General features: G+C 43.5%; 1 protein-coding gene across 3 annotated transcripts; it reads left to right on the top strand.

Moving 5' to 3' along the window:
- LOC112222437 (tyrosine-protein phosphatase non-receptor type 7) lies at nucleotides 1-18,145 on the top strand. Of its 3 annotated transcripts, none has more exons than XM_024385244.2 (10): nucleotides 1-170; nucleotides 5,042-5,177; nucleotides 5,480-5,669; nucleotides 5,767-5,851; nucleotides 5,959-6,044; nucleotides 6,356-6,493; nucleotides 10,735-10,845; nucleotides 11,282-11,439; nucleotides 16,960-17,073; nucleotides 17,629-18,145. In XM_024385244.2, the coding sequence occupies exons 2-10, from the start codon at nucleotides 5,059-5,061 to the stop codon at nucleotides 17,777-17,779; spliced, it is 1,152 nt and encodes a 383-aa protein (XP_024241012.2). In that variant the 5' UTR covers nucleotides 1-170; nucleotides 5,042-5,058; the 3' UTR covers nucleotides 17,780-18,145. The 3 variants fall into 3 exon arrangements, with proteins under 3 accessions (XP_024241012.2, XP_024241011.2, XP_024241013.2); XM_024385243.2 differs by lacking the exon at nucleotides 1-170 and adding an exon at nucleotides 4,246-4,362; XM_024385245.2 differs by lacking the exons at nucleotides 1-170; nucleotides 6,356-6,493 and adding an exon at nucleotides 4,246-4,362.
- The last annotated feature ends 1,946 nt before the right edge of the window (nucleotides 18,146-20,091 follow it).

The raw sequence follows: 20,091 nt of genomic DNA, 5'->3' as shown, positions 1-20,091 counted from the left end.
CTCATAAGCTTCCCTAAAGCCAAGCAGTAAAGAGTCAAACCTGCCTGTGTCTGTGCTGCTGGCTCGTCTGGACTGAGACCTTGGTCCAACACACATCCACACAGTACACAGGAACACAAGGAGAGAGGCGATAACTGAGGGCCAACTTCGACTGCAGTCCCCTTGCGCTGGTGAGTTACCTGTTGGGCCTATCTCATTGACAGTGTGATAGTGACAACCAAGAGGCATATGCATACTGTACTGTATGCCTGCAGATAAACTACAGATTGTCTTCAGCTTGTTTTAATGTTTACCCCGTCATCATATCACTTGGAATTAACCTCACTTTTCGCCAAGAACATGGAAGACTCGCTAGTCAGTCTGAGGCAGCGTTTCAGCCCAGCTGATGCATGATTTCAGCTCAGTCTTCCATCATTACAGTACGGTGTACGGTTATGTTCTGAGCTTCCTTACCATATTTTTTGTTGTTGTGCATATTATGTAATAATTATAAACTGGGTGGTTTGAGCCCTGAATGCTGATTGGCTGACAACAGTGGTATATCAAACCGCATATCACAGAATATGTATTTTTACTGCTCTAATTATGTTGACAACCAGTTTATAATAGAAATAAGTCACCTGGGGGTTTGTGGTATGTCAAATCAAATCAAATCATGTTTTATTGGTCACATACACGTGATTAGCAGATGTTATTGCGGGTGTAGAGAAATGCTTGTGCTTCTAGCTCTGACAGTGCAGCAGTATCTAACAAGTAGTCTAACTATTACACAACATATACCCAATACACACAAATCAAAGTAAAGGAATTAAGAATATATAGACTAAGATACAATAGAATAGTATGGAGTACAGTATATACATATGAGATGAGTAATGTCAGAGCAGCATAGACTAAGATACAATAGAATAGTATGGAATACAGTATATACATATGAGATGAGTAATGTCAGAGCAGCATAGACTAAGATACAATAGAATAGTATGGAATACAGTATATACATATGAGATGAGTAATGTCAGAGCAGCATAGACTAAGATACAGTAGAATAGTATGGAGTACAGTATATATATATATATATATGAGCTGGGTAATGCAAGATATGTAGACATTATTAAAGTGACTAGTGTTCCATTTATTAAAGTGGCCAGTGAGTTCAAGTCTATGTATATAGGTCAGCAGCCTCTGATGTGCTAGTAACGGCTATTTAACAGTCTGATGGCCTTGAGATAGAAGCTGTTTTTCAGTCTCTCGATGGCAGCTTTGATGCACCTGTACTGACCTGTACTGACCTTCTGGATGATAACGGGGTGAGCATATGGCCAATATACCACGGCTAAGAGCTGTATTCCAGCACTCCGTGTTGCATCGTGCTTAAGAACAGCCATTAGCCGTGGTATATTGGCCATATACCACAGCCCCTTGGGCCTTATTGCTTAACTATAAATAAACACATCACCTCTTCATCATTTAATATTCTAATAGTCACTGAAGTCTTATTTATATTTTAAATGTTGATATTTTTATTTGAAAAAAAAATATATATTTTCTTTGAAAATTCTTTTGAGCTCATATCAAACTTGAAAGCTATTTACAGTGCTTTCAGAATGTATTCTCCTTTTGTTGTGTTACAGCCTGAATTCAAAATGGATTACGTTGATGTATTTTTCTCACCCATCTACTCACAATACCCCATAATGACAAAGTGAAAACATGTTTTTAGAAATGTTGGCAAATTTAGAAAGAGTCTATACATTGTAGAAGCACCTTTGGCAGTGATTACAGCTGTGAGTCTTTCTGGGCAAGTCTCTAAGAGCTTTCCACACCTGGATTGGGCAACATTTGTCCATTATTCTTTTCAAAATTCTTAAACATCTGTCAAATTCGTTGTTGATCTTTTGCATTTTCAGGTCTTGCCATAGATTTTCAAGTAGATTTACCTGTACGTCAAAACTGTAACTCAGCCACTCAGGAACATTCACTGTAATCTTGCAAAGCAACTCCAGTGTAGATGTCGCCTTGTGTTGCCTTGTGTTTTAGGTTATTGTCATGCTGAAAGGGGACTTCATCTCCTGGTGTCTGGTAGAAATCAGACTGAACCAGGTTTCCTCTTGAATTCTGCCTGTGCTTAGCTTCATTCCATTTCTTTTTCATTCTTGAAAAATTCCCCAGTCCTTAACGATGACAAACATACCCATAACATGATGCAGCCACCACAATGCTTGAAAATATGAAGAGTGGTACTCAGTGATGTGTTGCATTGGATTTTCCCAAAAACATAACACTTTCTATTCAGGACAAAAAGTTAGTAACTTTGCTACATTTTTTTGCAGTTGTACTTTAGTGCCTTGTTGCAAACAGGATGCATGTTTTGGAATATTTGTATCTTGCACAGGCTTCCTTCTTTTCACTCTGTCAATTAGGTTAGTATTGTGGAGTAACTACAATGTTGTTGATCCATCCTCAGATTTCTCCTATCACAGCCATTAAACTCTGTGACTGCTTTAAAGTCACCTTTGGCTCATAACAATTGAGTCAGGAAGGACGCCTTTATCTTTGTAGTGACGGGGTGTATTGATACACCATCCAACGTGTAATGAATAACTTCACTTCAAAAGGAATATTCAATGTCTGCTTTTTTTAAATTGCCCATCTACCAATAGATTACCTTGTTTGTGAGGCATTGGAAAACCTCCCTGCTCTTTGTGGTTGAATCTGTGTTTGAAATTCACTGCTTGACTGAGGGACCTTACAGATAAATTGTATGTGTGGGGTACAGAGAGGAGGTAGTCATTCAAAATCATGTTAAACAATATTATTGCACACAGAGTCCATCCATGCAACTTACAATGAGACTTGTAAAGCACATTTTTACTCCTGAACATGTTGAGGCTTGCCACAACAAAGGGGTTGAATACTTATTGACTCAAGACATTTCATTTTTTCATTTTTCATTCATTAGTAAAAAAAAATATATAGAATAATGAAAACCACCATTCCACGTTGACATCATGGGGTGTAAATTCCATCTGTAATACAACATTGGGAAAACGTGACTGGATGTGAATACTGTCTTAAGGCACTGTACTTCTCTGAGATGATTTCTATTTCGTTTATTTGGTACGTTATTTATTTCTGTCATACAATCCCGCTTCAAGGACTTCATCAGCAAATATACTGTATGCGAACGTTTATGTTAGTATGATGAATAAATCATTGCATATTTGCAGCTGCCTTGAGTCACTGAGGAACGACTCTACTGATTCACCTATTGGCAAAAAAAACAGCTTTACAACATCCACTTTACAACATCCACTTTACAACACCAGCTTTACAACATCCACTTTACAACACCAGCTTTACAATACCAGCTTTACAACATCCACTTTACAACACCAGCTTTACAACACCAGCTTTACAACATCCACTTTACAACACCAGCTTTACAATACCAGCTTTACAACACCAGCTTTACAATACCAGCTTTACAATACCAGCTTTACAACATCCACTTTACAACACCAGCTTTACAATACCAGCTTTACAGTACCAGCTTTACAATACCAGCTTTACAACATCCACTTTACAACACCAGCTTTACAATACCAGCTTTACAACATCCATTTTACAACACCAGCTTTACAATACCAGCTTTACAATACCAGCTTTACAACACCAGCTTTACAGTACCAGCTTTACACTACCAGCTTTACAACATCCACTTTACAATACCAGCTTTACAACACCAGCTTTACAATACCAGCTTTACAACACCAGCTTTACAATACCAGCTTTACAACACCAGCTTTACAATACCAGCTTTACAACACCAGCTTTACAATACCAGCTTTACAACACCAGCTTTACAATACCAGCTTTACAACACCAGCTTTACAATACCAGCTTTACAACACCAGCTTTACAATACCAGCTTTACAACACCAGCTTTACAACACCAGCTTTACAATACCAGCTTTACAACACCAGCTTTGTAATACCAGCTTTACAACACCAGCTTTACAATACCAGCTTTACAATACCAGCTTTACAACACCAGCTTTACAATACAAGCTTTACAACATTCTTCCCCTTCTTTTCCCTCCAGAAACTTCTCAGTGATTGATCCACTCTCACGTTTAGACATGTGCACCTGAAGCCAAAGAAGAGGCTAGCTACTAACATACTGAGTCACTGTGTCAAAAAGACTGCATGTCTGTGCCTGCTCACTCTCTACTTCTCACTGTGTTACTCTCTCTCTCCCTCTCTCTCTCTTTCTGTTTCTCATTGTGGTTGGTTCATGTCAATGGCAGACATTTCATTTGGTTTAGGATTACTCTGACATGTTGACAGACCAGGATTCAGGTATGGATAGATCCTAGTTTAGCGACAATCAGGCAACAAAGGAGAGAAATTATGTCTGATGATCTGAAAAATAAATGTTTAGTCAATGGTGTTTCTCTACTGCGTGTCATGTGTTGTGAATGTCAGTTTCAGGGGATGTGAAATCTTTCATTAACTGCTGTTCTTTTGACAAGAAGAGTTGACAAGTAGTGTGAAATATTTTACATTCCATCTGAATTGAATTACTTTTGTGGTGTGTTCACTGTGTAGGCATAGTAAGGGAATAATGTGATCTCCCTCCCTCCCTCCCTGCCTCCCTCTCTTTCTCTCTCCCTCCCTCTCTCTCTCCCTCCATCCCTCCCTCCCTCCCTCCCTCCCTCCCTCCCTCCCTCCCTCCCTCCCCTGCCTCCCTCTCTTTCTCTCTCCCTCCCTCTCTCTCTCCCTCCATCCCTCCCCCTCTTTCTCGCTCTCCCCCTTCCTCTCTCTCCCTCCCTCCCTCCCTCCCTCCCTCCCTCCCTCCCTCCCCCTCCCTCCCTCCCTCCCTCCCTCCCTCTCTTTCTCTCTCCCTCCCTCTCTCTCTCCCTCCCTCCCTCCCCATCTTTCTCGCTCTCCCCCTTCCTCTCTCTCTCACTGTCTCTCTCTCTGTCTCTGTCTCTCTCTCTCTCTCTGTCTTCGGATTGTTTTCACTCAATTCAACCAGTAATTCAACACAGCACCATGAGTGAGTCAGTAGAATCCACATCATCATCATCAACATCACACCCTGTGGACAAAGACCAGTCAGCCTCCTGCCCTGCTGCCACAGCCCCTCGCAAAACAGTCCGTCTCCAGGAGAGGTACACACATCCATTCAACTCACAGTACTGTCATCAAGGCCATGATAAACTACAGTACCAGTCAAAAGTTTGGACACACCTACTCATTCAAGGGTTTTTCTTTATTTTTACTATTTTTTACATTGTAGAATAATAGTGAAGATATCAAAACTATGAAATAACACGTATGGAATCATGCAGTAACCAAAAAAATTTTAAACAAATCAAAATATATTTTATGATAAACTATAAGTGATACATTACGTAAATGCATATAGAGTCCTTGATCGTTTTGTCCTCTCTGTGGTTCCAATCATCCTCAGACGGGGATCCAATGTGTCCCTGGTACTGGGCGTGAGCAGTCTCAGTCTGGAAGCAGTGGAGACCCTATGCTCCATCTCCACTCCCAGAGAGACCATCCTCCACCTGCTGAGGACCTCAACACGCCCTCTGACCCCCTCTCAGCTGCAGGAGGCGTCTGAAGAGACCAGCAGGCTGAACTCAGAGTACCAGGTTGGTATCTACTGTAACTGTTACTATGTGCAGACAATTGACTGCAAGCAGGATCAAGTTGAATCTGGACCTTAAGCCTGTCCATTTTTTCCAACAGAAAATTCCTCCAAACTTTGTGAACCCTTCAGAGCTGGATATTCCAGGACGAGCTTTAAAGGACAGATACAAGACCATACTGCCAAGTGAGTGACTAAGTAAAATTGATAAGCATAAGTTGATAAATGCTGAAACACACTGGCACCCAGACAATATAATAACCTATGTATAAACTATAATCACGTTTAACCAGATCCTGAGACCCGTGTGTGTCTGAGGAACCCCGCAGCAGAGGAGGCGGGTGAGACTGAAAGATACATCAACGCTAACTACATAAAGGTTAGAACCACCTGTAATTAAGAGGGTCATTTGTTTTTATTTGTGTTTAAGTTACGCAGACTTAAAGTCATTCTAGACCTTATGGGGATGAAGAAGTGTAAGTAGGTGAACATGAAGTCATGCAAAAAGGTCATAAAAATGTATATAAAAGGTTGTGTGAAAGTATAGCATACGCATTGCACAGAGGATGTTAAGGATGTGGAGAGTGATATAGTTGATTTACGTGGGTGTATCATGATGTCAACCAAGGAAACCCACAGGAAGTCAAAGTGGAAATGACACAGCCCCATATCTTGCTGTCGCCCACGCAGGGTTACAACGGTGTACCTAGCGCCTACATCGCCACCCAGGGCCCCATGCTCAACACCGTGCATGACTTCTGGGAAATGGTGTGGCAGGAGAGATCCACCACCATTGTCATGATCACCAAGCTGAAGGAGAAGAAGGAGGTGAAATCCCATCCTGCTTCCATTTCCCTCCTAACCTCTAAAAGTCTAAACCGTTGTGTGTGTGTGCGTGGGGGGGGGTCTACTAAGCTAGTAGAGGTTGTTAAAACAATTCCATATTTCAGCCTAGTAGAACACCCCCCTTTTTAGCTATTTCATTTAGTTCATTTAGCTATTTGATTTCAAATTTTAGGACCCCTTTATGTAAAACAAAGAATAAATATATATGTACTGTTGAAGTCGGAAGTTTACATACACCTTAGCCAAATACATTTAAACACAGTTTTTCCTGACATTTAATCCTAATAAAAATTCCCTGTCCTAAGTCAGTTAGGATCACCACTTTATTTTAAGAATGAGAAATGTCAGAATAATAGTAGGGAGAATCATTTATTTCAGCTCTTATTTATTTCATCACATTTCCAGTGGGTCAGAAGTTTACATACAGTCAATAAGTATTTGGTAGCATTGCCTTTAAATTGTTTAACTTGGGTCAAACGTTTTGGGTAGCCTTCCACAAGCTTCCCACAATAAGTTGGGTGAATCTTGGCCCATTCCTCCTGACAGAGCGGGTGTAACTGAGTCAGGTTTGTAGGCCTCCTTGCTCACACACACGTTTTCAGTTTTGCCCACACATTTTGTATGGGATTGAGGTCAGGGCTTTGTGATGGCCAATCCAATACCTTGACTTTGTTGTCCCCAAGCCATTTTGCCACAACTTTGGAAGTATGCTTGGGATCATTGTCCATTTGGAAGACACATTTGCGACCAAGCTTTAACTTCCTGACAGATGACTTGAGATGTTGCTTCAATATATCGACATAATTTTCCACCCTCATGATGCCATCTATTTTGTGAAGTGCACCAGTCCCTCCTGCAGCAAAGCACACCCACAACATGATGCTGCCACCCCCGTGCTTCACAGTTGGGATGATGTTCTTCGGCTTGCAAGCTTCCCCTTTATTCCTCCAAACATAACGATGGTCATTATGGCCAAACAGTTCTATTTTTGTTTGATGTACGATCTTTTTCCCCATGTGCAGTTGCAAACCATAGTCTGGCTTTTTTTATGGCATGTTTCGGAGCAGTGGCTTCTTCATTGCTGAGCGGCCTTTCAAGTTATGTCGATATAGGACTCGTTTTACTGTGGATATAAATACTTTTGTACCTGTTTCTTCCAGCATCTTCACAAGGTCCTTTGCTTTTGTTCTGGAATTGATTTGCACTCTTTGCACCAAAGTACGTTCATCTCTAGGAGACAGAACGTGTCTCCTTCCTGAGCGGTATGACGGCTGTGTGGTCCCATGGTGTTTATACTTGCGTACTATTGTTTGTGCAGATGAACGTGGTACCTTCAGGCGTTTGGAAATTGCTCCCAAGGATGAACCAAACTTGTGGAGGTCAACAATTTTATTTCTGAGGTCTTGGCTGATTTCTTTTGATTTTCCCATGATGTCAAGCAAAGAGGCACTGAGTTTGAAGGTAGTCCTTGAAATACATCCACAATTAGCCTATCAGAAGCTTCTAAAGCCATGACATCATCATTTCTGGAATTTTCCAAGCTGTTTAAAGGCACAGTCAACAAAGTGTATGTAAACTTCTGACCCACTGGAATTGTGATACAGTGAATTATAAGTGAAATAATCTGTCTGTAAACAATTGTTTGAAAAATTACTTGTGTCATGCACAAAGTAGATGTCCTAACTGACTTGCCAAATCCATAGTTTGTTATCAGAAAATTTGTGGAGTGGTTGAAAAACTGGTTTTAACGACTCCAACCTAAGTGTATGTAATATCAGACTTCAACTGTATATATATATATATATATGCAGTGCCTTGCGAAAGTATTCGGCCCCCTTGAACTTTGCAACCTTTTGCCACATTTCAGGCTTCAAACATAAAGATATTAAAACTGTATTTTTTTGTGAAGAATCAACAACAAGTGGGACACAATCATGAAGAGGAACGGCATTTATTGGATATTTCAAACTTTTTTAACAAATCAAAAACTGAAAAATTGGGCGTGCAAAATTATTCAGCCCCTTTACTTTCAGTGCAGCAAACTCTCTCCAGAAGTTCAGTGAGGATCTCTGAATGATCCAATGTTGACCTAAATGACTAATGATGATAAATGCAATCCACCTGTGTGTAATCAAGTCTCCGTATAAATGCACCTGCACTGTGATAGTCTCAGAGGTCCGTTAGAAGCGCAGAGAGCATCATGAAGAACAAGGAACACACTATGCAGGTCCGAGATACTGTTGTGAAGAAGTTTAAAGCCGGATTTGGATACAAAAAGATTTCCCAAGCTTTAAACATCCCAAGGAGCACTGTGCAAGCGATAATATTGAAATGGAAGGAGTATCAGACCACTGCAAATCTACCAAGACCTGGCCGTCCCTCTAAACTTTCAGCTCATACAAGGAGAAGACTGATCAGAGATGCAGCCAAGAGGCCCATGATCACTCTGGATGAACTGCAGAGATCTACAGCTGAGGTGGGAGACTCTGTCCATAGGACAACAATCAGTCGTATATTGCACAACTCTGGCCTTTATGGAAGAGTGGCAAGAAGAAAGCCATTTCTTAAAGATATCCATAAAAAGTGTCATTTAAAGTTTGCCACAAGCCACCTGGGAGACACACCAAACATGTGGAAGAAGGTGCTCTGGTCAGATGAAACCAAAATTGAACTTTTTGGCAACAATGCAAAACGTTATGTTTGGCGTAAAAGCAACACAGCTCATCACCCTGAACACACCATCCCCACTGTCAAACATGGTGGTGGCAGCATCATGGTTTGGGCCTGCTTTTCTTCAGCAGGGACAGGGAAGATGGTTAAAATTGATGGGAAGATGGATGGAGCCAAATACAGGACCATTCTGGAAGAAAACCTGATGGAGTCTGCAAAAGACCTGAGACTGGGACGGAGATTTGTCTTCCAACAAGACAATGATCCAAAACATAAAGCAAAATCTACAATGGAATGGTTCAAAAATAAACATATCCAGGTGTTAGAATGGCCAAGTCAAAGTCCAGACCTGAATCCAATCGAGAATCTGTGGAAAGAACTGAAAACTGCTGTTCACAAATGCTCTCCATCCAACCTCACTGAGCTCGAGCTGTTTTGCAAGGAGGAATGGGAAAAAATGTCAGTCTCTCGATGTGCAAAACTGATAGAGACATACCCCAAGCGACTTACAGCTGTAATCGCAGCAAAAGGTGGCGCTACAAAGTATTAACTTAAGGGGGCTGAATAATTTTGCACGCCCAATTTTTCAGTTTTTTGATTTGTTAAAAAAGTTTGAAATATCCAATAAATGTCGTTCCACTTCATGATTGTGCCCCACTTGTTGTTGATTCTTCACAAAAAAATACAGTTTTATATCTTTATGTTTGAAGCCTGAAATGTGGCAAAAGGTCGCAAAGTTCAAGGGGGCTGATTACTTTCGCAAGGCACTGTACATTTTTGGGGGGATAAAATATTGAATTTGGCCTTTTCTACTAAAGCCCATAGAAACACATCAATAAATGGCAACAAAGAGTCAAAAAATGGTTTGTGAGAGTCTTATCTTTCTGTCGAGTGGTCCTATTAATTTGCATGGACGTTTTCGTGAGAAGACCAATTTTCAGGATGTCTCCTGGTCTGACAAACACGGCTGTAGCTCGGCCACCTACCAACACAGATGGGATGTCTCCTGGTCTGACAAACCCGGCTGTAGCTCGGCCAGCTTCCACCGCAGATGGGATGTCTCCTGGTCTGACAAACCCGGCTGTAGCTCGGCCAGCTTCCACCGCAGATGGGGTGTCTCCTGGTCTGACAAACCCGGCTGTAGCTCGGCCAGCTTCCACCGCAGATGGGATGTCTCCTGGTCTGACAAACCCGGCTGTAGCTCGGCCAGCTTCCACCGCAGATGGGATGTCTCCTGGTCTGACAAACACGGCTGTGGCTCGGCCACCTTCCACCGCTGATGGGAAAGGCCGACATAGGCGGATGCAGTGGATTGAGACGCACAGCCCATGTAAAAAGATGTCTCTAGCTTAAACTGACAGATTTTGATGGGGATTTTCTTATTATGTTTCTTAGATTGATGCACGGGTGTGTCAATAAATCTTGAAGTCTAACCTCCTAACGGGTTTCCTTTGACAGACACATTGGTGATAAAGCAGAGATGGTTTATAAAATCCTTGTTAGAGACTTTGGTTCATGTCTGAAGTATACAGAAAGTGTGTTCTGTGTTTCAGAAGTGTGAGCTTTACTGGCCAGAGAAGGAGGGCAGCTATGGCAGATTTGAGCTCAGAGTGGCCATTGTGAAAGAATGTGATGGCTACACAATTCGAGACATAATTATTCAGGTGAGATAGTAGGTTATTGTTGTCTGAACATCTCATAATGCCAGTAAAAGCTCTGGGCTACACCAGTTTCAGAACTTCAACACTTCTGAATGAAAGAAGGGATGGATGGATGAATAAATGAATGCATGGATGGACCGATAAATGAATGAAGGGATGGATGGATGAATGAATGAATGAATGAATGGATGGATGGATGGATGGGTGGTTTAATGAATGAATGGATGGATGGATGGATGTATGGATGAATTAATGTAAGGATGGATGGATGAATGTCGGGATGGATGGATGAATTAATGAAGGGATGGATGGATGGATGGATGGATGGATGAATTAATGAAGGGATGGATGGATGGATGAATGTAGGGATGGATGGATGAACGAAGGGACGGATGGATGAATGAAGCAGTTAACTTACTAACAACAATGTGTCCTACAGGTGGGCTCAGAGAGCAGGCAGGTGAGGCACTACTGGTACTCCACATGGCCAGACCACCAGACTCCAGACTGTACTGGACCTCTGCTCAGACTGGTGGCGGACGTGGAGGAACACAGGCAGTCCCACCCCAGCCTAGGAACCACCATCGTCCATTGCAGGTCCACACTAAAACAACCCTTAACACTGGCTCTCATTAGCACAACCCTTACTACTACCTTAAAACCTCTTCCGGCGCCGACAGAGATGGCCGCCTCGCTTCGCGTTCCTAGGAAACTATGCAGTTTTTTGTTTTTTACGTGTTATTTCTTACACTAGTACCCCAGGTCATCTTAGGTTTCATTACATACAGCCGAGAAGAACTACTGAATATAAGATCAGCGTCAACTCACCATCAGTACGACCAAGAATATGTTTTTCGCGATGCGGATCCTGTGTTCTGCCTTACAACCAGTGTAACCGAGTGGATCACATGCAGCGACCAAAAAAAAAAAAAAAAAAACTCAGAAAAAGAGGGAAACGAAGCGGTCTTCTGGTCAGACTCCGGAGACGGGCACATCGTGCACCACTCCCTAGCATTCTTCTTGCCAATGTCCAGTCTCTTGACAACAAGGTTGATGAAATCCGAGCAAGGGTAGCATTCCAGAGGGACATCAGAGACTGTAACGTTCTCTGCTTCACGGAAACATGGCTAACTGGAGAGACGCAATCCGAAGCGGTGCAGCCAGCGGGTTTCTCCACGCATCGCGCCGACAGAAACAAACATCTTTCTGGTAAGAAGAGGGGCGGGGCGTATGTCTTATGGCCAACGTGACATGGTGTGATGAAAGAAACATACAGGAACTCAAATCCTTCTGTTCACCTGATTTAGAATTCCTCACAATCAAATGTAGACCGCATTATCTACCAAGAGAATTCTCTTCGATTATAATCACAGCCGTATATATCCCCCCCCAAGCAGACACATCGATGGCTCTGAACGAACTTTATTTAACTCTCTGCAAACTGGAAACGATTTATCCGGAGGCTGCATTCATTGTAGCTGGGGATTTTAACAAGGCTAATCTGAAAACAAGACTCCCTAAATTTTATCAGCATATCGATTGCGCAACCAGGGGTGGAAAGACCCTGGATCATTGTTACTCTAACTTCCGCGACGCATATAAGGCCCTGCCCCGCCCCCTTTCGGAAAAGCTGACCACGACTCCATTTTGTTGATCCCTGCCTACAGACAGAAACTAAAACAAGAAGCTCCCACGCTGAGGTCTGTCCAACGCTGGTCCGACCAAGCTGACTCCACACTCCAAGACTGCTTCCATCACGTGGACTGGGAGATGTTTCGTATTGCGTCAGACAACAACATTGACGAATACGCTGATACGGTGTGCGAGTTCATTAGAACGTGCGTTGAAGATGTCGTTCCCATAGCAACGATTAAAACATTCCCTAACCAGAAACCGTGGATTGATGGCAGCATTCGTGTGAAACTGAAGGCACGAACCACTGCTTTTAATCAGGGCAAGGTGTCTGGTAACATGGCTGAATACAAACAGTGCAGCTATTCCCTCCGCAAGGCTATCAAACAAGCTAAGCGCCAGTACAGAGACAAAGTAGAATCTCAATTCAACGGCTCAGACACAAGAGGTATGTGGCAGGGTCTACAGTCAATCACGGACTACAGGAAGAAACCCAGCCCAGTCACGGACCAGGATGTCTTGCTCCCAGGCAGACTAAATAACTTTTTGCCCGCTTTGAGGACAATACAGTGCCACTGACACGGCCTGCAACGGAAACATGCGGTCTCTCCTTCACTGCAGCCGAAGTGAGTAAGACATTTAAACGTGTTAACCCTCGCAAGGCTGCAGGCCCAGACGGCATCCCCAGCCGCGCCCTCAGAGCATGCGCAGACCAGCTGGCCGGTGTGTTTACGGACATATTCAATCAATCCCTATACCAGTCTGCTGTTCCCACATGCTTCAAGAGGGCCACCATTGTTCCTGTTCCCAAGAAAGCTAAGGTAACTGAGCTAAACGACTACCGTCCCGTAGCACTCACATCCGTCATCATGAAGTGCTTTGAGAGACTAGTCAAGGACCATATCACCTCCACCCTACCTGACACCCTTGACCCACTCCAATTTGCTTACCGCCCAAATAGGTCCACAGACGATGCAATCTCAACCACACTGCACACTGCCCTAACCCATCTGGACAAGAGGAATACCTATGTGAGAATGCTGTTCATCGACTACAGCTCGGCATTCAACACCATAGTACCCTCCAAGCTCGTCATCAAGCTCGAGACCCTGGGTCTCGACCCCGCCCTGTGCAACTGGGTACTGGACTTCCTGACGGGCCGCCCCCAGGTGGTGAGGGTAGGCAACAACATCTCCTCCCCGCTGATCCTCAACACTGGGGCCCCACAAGGGTGCGTTCTGAGCCCTCTCCTGTACTCCCTGTTCACCCACGACTGCGTGGCCATGCACGCCTCCAACTCAATCATCAAGTTTGCGGACGACACAACAGTGGTAGGCTTGATTACCAACAACGACGAGACGGCCTACAGGGAGGAGGTGAGGGCCCTCGGAGTGTGGTGTCAGGAAAATAACCTCACACTCAACGTCAACAAAACTAAGGAGATGATTGTGGACTTCAGGAAACAGCAGAGGGAACACCCCCCATCCACATCGATGGAACAGTAGTGGAGAGGGTAGCAAGTTTTAAGTTCCTCGGCATACACATCACAGACAAACTGAATTGGTCCACTCACACAGACAGCATCGTGAGGAAGGCGCAGCAGCGCCTCTTCAACCTCAGGAGGCTGAAGAAATTCGGCTTGTCACCAAAAGCACTCACAAACTTCTACAGATGCACAATCGAGAGCATCCTGGCGGGCTGTATCACCGCCTGGTATGGCAACTGCACCGCCCTCAACCGTAAGGCTCTCCAGAGGGTAGTGAGGTCTGCACAACGCATCACCGGGGGCAAACTACCTGCCCTCCAGGACACCTACACCACCCGATGCTACAGGAAGGCCATAAAGATCATCAAGGACATCAACCACCCGAGCCACTGCCTGTTCACCCCGCTGCCATCCAGAAGGCGAGGTCAGTACAGGTGCATCAAAGCTGGGACCGAGAGACTGAAAAACAGCTTCTATCTCAAGGCCATCAGACTGTTAAACAGCCACCACTAACATTGAGTGGCTACTGCCAACACACTGTCAATGACACTGACTCTACTCCAGCCACTTTAATCATGGGAAATGATGTAAATATATCACTAGCCACTTTAAACAATGCTACCTTATATAATGTTACTTACCCTACATTGTTCATCTCATATGCATACGTTGATACTGTACTCTATATCATCGACTGCATCCTTATGTAATACATGTATCACTAGCCACTTTAACTATGCCACTTGGTTTACATACTTATCTCATATGTATATACTGTACTCGATATCATCTACTGTATCTTGCCTATGCTGCTCTGTACCATCACTCATTCATATATCCTTATGTACATATTCTTTATCCCCTTACACTGTGTATGACAGTAGTTTTTTTGGAATTGTTAGTTAGATTACTTGCTCGTTATTACTGCATTGTCGGAACTAGAAGCACAAGCATTTCGCTACACTCGCATTAACATCTGCTAACCATGTGTATGTGACAAATAAAATTTGATTTGATTTGATTTGATTGTGGACTTCAGGAAACAGCAGAGGGAACACCCCCATCCACATCGATGGAACAGTAGTGGAGAGGGTAGCAAGTTTTAAGTTCCTCGGCATACACATCACAGACAAACTGAATTGGTCCACTCACACAGACAGCATCGTGAGGAAGGCGCAGCAGCGCCTCTTCAACCTCAGGAGGCTGAAGAAATTCGGCTTATCACCAAAAGCACTCACAAACTTCTACAGATGCACAATCGAGAGCATCCTGGCGGGCTGTATCACCGCCTGGTATGGCAACTGCACCGCCCTCAACCGTAAGGCTCTCCAGAGGGTAGTGAGGTCTGCACAACGCATCACCGGGGGCAAACTACCTGCCCTCCAGGACACCTACACCACCCGATGCTACAGGAAGGCCATAAAGATCATCAAGGACATCAACCACCCGAGCCACTGCCTGTTCACCCCGCTGTCATCCAGAAGGCGAGGTCAGTACAGGTGCATCAAAGCTGGGACCGAGAGACTGAAAAACAGCTTCTATCTCAAGGCCATCAGACTGTTAAACAGCCACCACTAACATTGAGTGGCTACTGCCAACACACTGTCAATGACACTGACTCTACTCCAGCCACTTTAATCATGGGAATTGATGGGAAATGATGTAAATATATCACTAGCCACTTTAAACAATGCTACCTTATATAATGTTACTTACCCTACATTATTCATCTCATATGCATACGTTGATACTGTACTCTATATCATCGACTGCATCCTTATGTAATACATGTATCACTAGCCACTTTAACTATGCCACTTGGTTTACATACTTATCTCATATGTATATACTGTACTCGATATCATCTACTGTATCTTGCCTATGCTGCTCTGTACCATCACTCATTCATATATCCTTATGTACATATTCTTTATCCCCTTACACTGTGTTATAAGACAGTAGTTTTTTTGGAATTGTTAGTTAGATTACTTGTTCGTTATTACTGCATTGTCGGAACTAGAAGCACAAGCATTTCGCTACACTCGCATTAACATCTGCTAACCATGTGTATGTGACAAATAAAATTTGATTTGATTTACTGGCTGTCATTAGCACAACCCTTAATACTGGCTCTCATTAGCACAACCCTTAACACTGGCTCTCATTAACACAACCCTTAATACTGGCTCTCATTAGCACAACCCTTAATACTGGCTCTCATTAGCACAACCCTTAACACTGGTTCTCATTAACACAACCCTTAACACTGGCTCTCATTAGCACAACCCTTAATACTGGCTCTCATTAACACAACCCTTAATACTGGCTCTCATTAGCACAACCCTTAATACTAGCTCTCATCAACACAACCCTTAACACGAGCTGTCATTAACTGTCACTTTGATAAATGTGAGAGAACTAACATCGGCATATGTTATAGAATGACCTTGATAAGAAAATAGTCCGAGACTAATTGAATGGTTCTCGCTTCCAGTGTGTTTATACAGTATATATACAAAAGTATGTGGACACCCTTAAGGGAGGCTCCCTTTCACATACCATACCATGTCAGTCAGAATTAAATTCTCACAATAATGATTTACCGTGACTAGCTTGAGTTCACTTACTGACGACAAAGGTGAATGCTATGGAATTCATTTTGTTTTGTTCAATACGTGTATGTTCTGTATGTGGACTGTGTATTGCTGGCAAATACTGTAGCAGAGGCTGGAGAATAGATACATGTCCTTTCCAACAAGTCAGTTCGTCAAATTTCTGCTAATTTAGGACCGTTTTCTGGAGACTCTTAGGATTTACAGTGTCTCCATCACGTGTTTCTCTGTCTGTGTTGTTTATAACAAAGACCCCTGGCTGCCTTCACGTTCCTTTCACATTTTAAAAAGGGGTGACTAGTAGAACAAGTTGTCAGGAGGATCCGGTTGGAGTCAGACATGCTGTGACTCTACTTGACTTAATTTGTCATATGCTCTCCACTACAGTGCAGGGATTGGTAGAACAGGTTGTTTCATCGCCAGCAGCATTGGATGCCTGCAGCTAAAACACACCAGTAAGGCTGACGTGCTCGGAATCGTCTGCAAGCTACGCCTCGACAGGTACTAGCTACTACACACTGCCCTGCTGCTGGTAGTAAAGCGCCAGGCACGTTTCAATCAAATTCTGTTTCTATCAAGTAAACTATCAAGTGAGCACCTTGCTTCAAACAATGCATTTGAAATTTGTCTTGAGTTATTTAAAAAGTGCTGTAGTGATAGGGATCTTAGATGCGGAAATTGGGGATGCTGCTCCTTCACTCTCTGCCGCTCTGTGTTGCTCTTTGGGGTTTTAGGCTGGGTATCTGTGTTGCTCTTCGGGGTTTTAGGCTGGGTATCTGTGTTGCTCTGTGGGGTTTTAGGCTGGGTATCTGTGTTGCTCTTTGGGGTTTTAGGCTGGGTATCTGTGTTGCTCTTCGGGGTTTTAGGCTGGGTATCTGTGTTGCTCTTTGGGGTTCTAGGCTGGGTATCTGTGTTGCTCTTTGAGGTTTTAGGCTGGGTATCTGTGTTGCTCTTCGGGGTTTTAGGATGGGTATCTGTAAAGCACTTTGTGACAGCTGCTGATGTAAAAAAGGCTTTATAAAATAAATGTGATTGATTGATTGTTTGTTTTGTCAGGGGTGGTATGATACAGACCAGTGAGCAGTACCAGTTCCTGTACCTTACCCTGGCCCAGTACAGCCGACAGCTGGTGAACACAGACTGTGGCTCAGAGAGCCCTGTCCCTGTCCCTGTCCAGACTGGCAGTACTACAGGAGAAATGCGGTGACAGAGAAAGCCCAGCTGAAGCTCTGTCTTTCTGTATGGGAGAACAAGCTTCTGGAACTCTGTCTTTCTGTATGGGAGAACAAGCTTCTGGAACTCTGTCTTTCTGTATGGGAGAACAAGCTTCTGGAACTCTGTCTTTCTGTATGGGAGAACAAGATTCTGGAACTCTGTCTTTCTGTGTGGGAGAACAAGCTTCTGGAACTCTGCTCATGTGCTGTCTTTGGCAATCTCATCCCCTTGACTGTGACAGTTATTGCAACATTTTATGGGCACGTGGGACTGGTTTGAATTGTATTGAAATTCATGAATAATCATTTTGTCCATATTTGCTACCCTGATAATAAATATGTTATGCCCTTGGCTTTAATTAATTGCAGTCTATTTGACATTCTGAAGACAAAATACATATACCACAGTTCAAATGTTTGGGGTCACTTAGAAATGTCCTTGTTTTTTAAAGAAAAGCACATTTTGTCCATTAAATTAACATAAAATTGATCATATATACAGTGTAGATATTGTTGATGTTGTAAATGACTATTGCAGCTGGAAACGGCAGATTTTTAATGGAAAACACCAGTCTCAACGTCAACAGCAAAGAGACGACTCCGGCATGCTGGCCTTCTAGGCAGAGTTCCTCTTTCCAGTGTCTGTGCTCTTTTGCCCATCTTAATCTATTATTTTTATTGGCCAGTCTGAGATATGTCTTTTTCTTTGCAACTCTGCCTAGAAGGCCAGCATCTCGGAGTTGCCACTTCACTGTTGACGTTGAGACTGGTGTTTTGCGGGTACTATTTAATGAAGCTGCCAGTTGAGGACTTGTGAGGCGTCTGTTTCTCAAACTAGACACTCTAATGTACTTGTCCTCTTGCTCAGTTGTTCACCGGGGCCTCCCACTCCTCTTTCTATTCTGGTTAGAGCCCGTTTGCTCTGTTCTGTGAAGGGAGTCGTACACAGCGTTGTACGAGATCTTCAGTTTCTTGGCAATTTCTCGCATGGAATAACCTTCATTTCTCAGAGCAAGAATAGACTGATGAGTTTCAGAAGAAAGGTCTTTTTTTCTGGACATTTTGAGCCTGTATCGAACCCACAAATGCTGATGCTCCTGATACTCAACTAGTCTAAAGAAGGCCAGTTTTATTGCTTCTTTAATCAGAACAACAGTTTTCAGCTGTACTAACATAATTGCAAAAGTGTTTTCTAATGATCAATTAGCTGTTTAAATTGAGAAACTTGGATTAGCTAACATAACGTGCCATTGGAACACAGGAGTGATAGTTGCTGATAATGGGCCTCTGTGCGCCTATGCACAAGGGTGCGTTCTGAGCCCTCTCCTGTACTCCCTGTTCACCCACGACTGCGTGGCCACGCACGCCTCCAACTCAATCATCAAGTTTGCGGACGACACAACAGTGGTAGGCTTGATTACCAACAATGACGAGACGGCCTACAGGGAGGAGGTGAGGGCCCTCGGAGTGTGGTGTCAGGAAAATAACCTCACACCCAACGTCAACAAAACTAAGGAGATGATTGTGGACTTCAGGAAACAGCCGAGGGAACACCCCCCTATCCACATCGATGGAACAGTAGTGGAGAGGGTAGTAAGTTTTAAGTTCCTCGGCATACACATCACAGACAAACTGAATTGGTCCACTCACACAGACAGCATCGTGAAGAAGGCGCAGCAGCGCCTCTCCAACCTCAGGAGGCTGAAGAAATTCGTCTTGTCACCAAAAGCACTCACAAACTTCTACAGATGCACAATCGAGAGCATCCTGGCGGGCTGTATCACCGCCTGGTACGGCAACTGCTCCGCCCACAACCGTAAGGCTCTCCAGAGGGTAGTGAGGTCTGCACAACGCATCACCGGGGGCAAACTACCTGCCCTCCAGGACACCTACACCACCCGATGTTACAGGAAGGCCATAAAGATCATCAAGGACAACAACCACCCGAGCCACTGCCTGTTCACCCCGCTATCATCCAGAAGGCGAGGTCAGTACAGGTGCATCAAAGCTGGGACCGAGAGACTGAAAAACAGCTTCTATCTCAAGGCCATCAGACTGTTAAACAGCCACCACTAACATTGAGTGGCTGCTGCCAACACACTGACTCAACTCCAGCCACTTTAATGATGGGAATTGATGGGAAATTATGTAAAATATATCACTAGCCACTTTAAACAATGCTACCTAATATAATGTTTACTTACCCTACATTATTCATCTCATATGTATACGTATATACTGTACTCTATATCATCTACTGCATCCTTATGTAATATATGTATCACTAGCCACTTTAACTATGCCA

This window comes from Oncorhynchus tshawytscha, linkage group LG22 (genome assembly GCF_018296145.1).
Source record: "Oncorhynchus tshawytscha isolate Ot180627B linkage group LG22, Otsh_v2.0, whole genome shotgun sequence".
Taxonomy (NCBI): Eukaryota; Metazoa; Chordata; class Actinopteri; order Salmoniformes; family Salmonidae; genus Oncorhynchus; species Oncorhynchus tshawytscha.
This window is presented reverse-complemented; position numbering and strand designations above follow the sequence as displayed.

What these genes read in the sequence shown, in the direction of transcription:
- LOC112222437 (XM_024385243.2), top strand. Translation starts at nt 4,341, where the DNA reads ATGTTGACAGACCAGGATTCAG. An exon ending in GTTGACAGACCAGGATTCAG is followed by an intron (nt 4,363 to 5,041) that starts GTATGGATAGAT and finishes CAATTCAACCAG; the next exon opens with TAATTCAACACAGCACCATG. An exon ending in ACAGTCCGTCTCCAGGAGAG is followed by an intron (nt 5,178 to 5,479) that starts GTACACACATCC and finishes AATCATCCTCAG; the next exon opens with ACGGGGATCCAATGTGTCCC.